Source organism: Eucyclogobius newberryi, unplaced genomic scaffold, assembly GCF_026437365.1.
Source record: "Eucyclogobius newberryi isolate DKJ021-1_F unplaced genomic scaffold, fEucNew1.0.hap1 SCAF_20, whole genome shotgun sequence".
Taxonomy (NCBI): domain Eukaryota; kingdom Metazoa; phylum Chordata; class Actinopteri; order Gobiiformes; family Gobiidae; genus Eucyclogobius; species Eucyclogobius newberryi.
Genome location: NW_027315835.1, coordinates 18585858 through 18588493, shown reverse-complemented (window position 1 = coordinate 18588493; position 2636 = coordinate 18585858). Strand labels below are relative to the sequence as shown.

General features: G+C 46.1%; 1 protein-coding gene across 1 annotated transcript in view; it reads right to left on the bottom strand.

The window, feature by feature from the left end:
* LOC140368942 (uncharacterized) overlaps positions 1–827 on the bottom strand; it is an 8539-nt gene extending 7712 nt beyond the window's left edge. The window contains exon 1 of the mRNA XM_072456112.1: positions 1–827. This exon is cut by the window's left edge and continues 24 nt beyond it. Coding sequence (XP_072312213.1) covers positions 1–796 — 796 coding nt within the window. The 5' untranslated portion in view covers positions 797–827.
* Positions 828–2636: the final 1809 nt, after the last annotated feature.

Sequence of the window (2636 nt, the reverse complement as noted above, 5' to 3'; positions counted from 1 at the left end):
TGAAGGAGACCAGTCCATTTGTAGTATGCATATCCAGGGACATACTCACACTCACTCTGTCTGTCCTCCCATCCAACACCACTAGCACCAAGGGTCCTGCTCCGGGGGCCTCTGTCATCTCCACAAAGCCCTCCACCTGCCCGCCGCCCAGCCTTAGTTCAATGATAAGAGGTGCAGTAGCTGGAGATATGGGTGGGGTACAGTTATTCCTCTGTCCCGGAGAGGGGAGGGATACTTGAAATCCCCACCGATCTTCAGACATTAAACACCTCTCGATAGACTCATCCCCATCATGGGCTGTGTCATCCTCCACAAAGGCCGGTTCTCCTGGCGTTAGCATTTCGGCAAGGTACTCGGCTCCTCCAGATCTCCTGCTCATGTACACCACAGCGTCCACCAACCCTACCGCCGTGACGTTCATTTTCTCACTATATCGTGCAGCGCTGGAGTGGTAGATCGCTATAGCATCCGGGCCATTCTGCACAGTGTTAGGAGGCAGCAGGATGGCTGGTTTAGGCAGCATGTCCACAGACCCAACCAGGAAGAAACCTCTATCATCTGTGCTATATCCCTTGAGGTCCAGCACTTTGTAGGCTGTATTCCCGTTCCCATTATAAAACACAAGTGAGTATCCATCTAAAGACGCTCGCTGTCCGCTGGTGTGGTACAATTCCACAAATTCAGTGGTGTCCAGTCTGGGGTTGTCAGCGTTGATCTCACTAATGATAAGGCAAGGGTCACCAGTAACTGCCATAACAAGGCAGAGGCAAGCCACAAAGACCAATGTTAACTCCATCCTACAGCACCTGCCAGAAAGAAAATGACACATGGACATCAAATAATCAGCCTCCTAGGATGCAGGGATTTTAAGTCATAGAGTCATTAATTGCAATACAATACAATTCAGAATAATAAAGCCTTTAAAATCTGACTTGGGACAGGAAAAAGCTATTTGTGTTACCTTATTGTCTGGTTTTATTATGAATTACAACCATCTAAAAATAATAAAGCACTCAACGATTCAAAAGGATGAAGTTCAGACTAGTTATGTTGTTATTAGTGTTACCAGTAACTATAGAAATGTAACTTATTCCCTGCAATGTGGCCAAACTTACCCCGCAGCTTCCCTTGAGGCAGACAGAATCATGAATGAGTCTTTATGAGCCATTTTTTGTCAGTGACACTGGAAGCACGTCTGCATGACTCATGGAGGCTACTGTTGCGAAATCCTCTTAAAACAGATGGAAACTTTTGCAACATGGAGAGGTTTTACCGGAACAGAGCATAAACACAAACTTATGCATATCGCAACGCATAAGTAGCATTTTAGCATTGGATTATTTCAATTTAAAGTATAGTATATATAGCTGACCCTAATAGACATAGGCTAATTTGACAAGTGGGATAAACTGTGAATGCTTCATGGTCAAAATACGACTCGCTTGCAGTTTAAAATGCGTAAAAGTGCCAAACAACGCATGAAATTTCCTCACACACTTCCCATCTATTCCGGTCACGGTTCGTCCGCAAAGTGTGCATCTTTCTGCAGAAAAAAGCCCCGTCTTCTGTCGCTCTGTGCGGGACTCACCTCTTCTGGAAGTCGCTCTCCGCCTGTTGCACGGCTTATTCAAGTGTAGAAACGGGAACTGGCGTCGGGAATAACATTGGTAAGGTGAAAGTTCTTCCCTCCGCCGCTCCCTTCATTGACAAAGCAGCACTTTCTTTCTCCCCCCGGACTGTGGGGGACTGTGGGCGGTCGGACTGACTGAGGGGGTGATGCCAGCTCAGGGGAAGCGCGTTTTTTTTCACCAAGCTCCCCATTCAGCTCTGCGCAGCTGAGTCAAAACACAAGAGCAGCGCAGCGACCGACGTCATGATTCACGGCTCTAAAAACATGGCCACACACTGAGCACCGACTTCAAAAAGAAATGAAAGTGCCCCGTTAAAATGCCTGCATTAATGTTATTGTGTGAAGCAGAGTGTTTTTTGATTTTTGTTTTTAATTTATTTTATTTTTACAGCGGCCAGTCCAATAAACCGCAAGTAGGGCCTAAAGGGGCCCCTGACCTCACTTTGTAAAACTGGGACGAAAGGTTTCCGCGGTGACAATTACTATGAGCTCAATAGGATCAGGTTCAGGCAGGCTGTCCTGGGTTCGATTCCCAGGCCAAACGGCTTCCTCCCACCATCCAAAGACACTGTTGTTAGTGTTAGGTAAAATGGCAACTGGGGTGAACCCTGTCTAAGGCCCATAGTCACTGGGATAGGCGCCAGTCACCCGCGACCCCTAACAAAACAAGCGGTAGAAAATAAACAAATAAATGAATGAATGAATGAATATTTATTTTACCCGCTAAGAACCCATTGAGATTGCTTCCTCTTTAACAAGGAAGACCTGGGGCAAACCTCACACATGGCCTTGAGTGGCAGTAGCTCAGAGTGCTTATCTTCTGATCTGAAGATCACAGGTTTGAATCCTGCTCTCGACATAAACACATTTTGTGGTGCATTCAGAACCACTGACCCACAGTTTAGCTGAGCGATCACAGCTGCTTCAGGTGAATACTGCTGTTGTGTCCTTGGGCAAAACAAAAATTACTCAAGTAAGAGTAACAATACTTACCAAGAATAATATG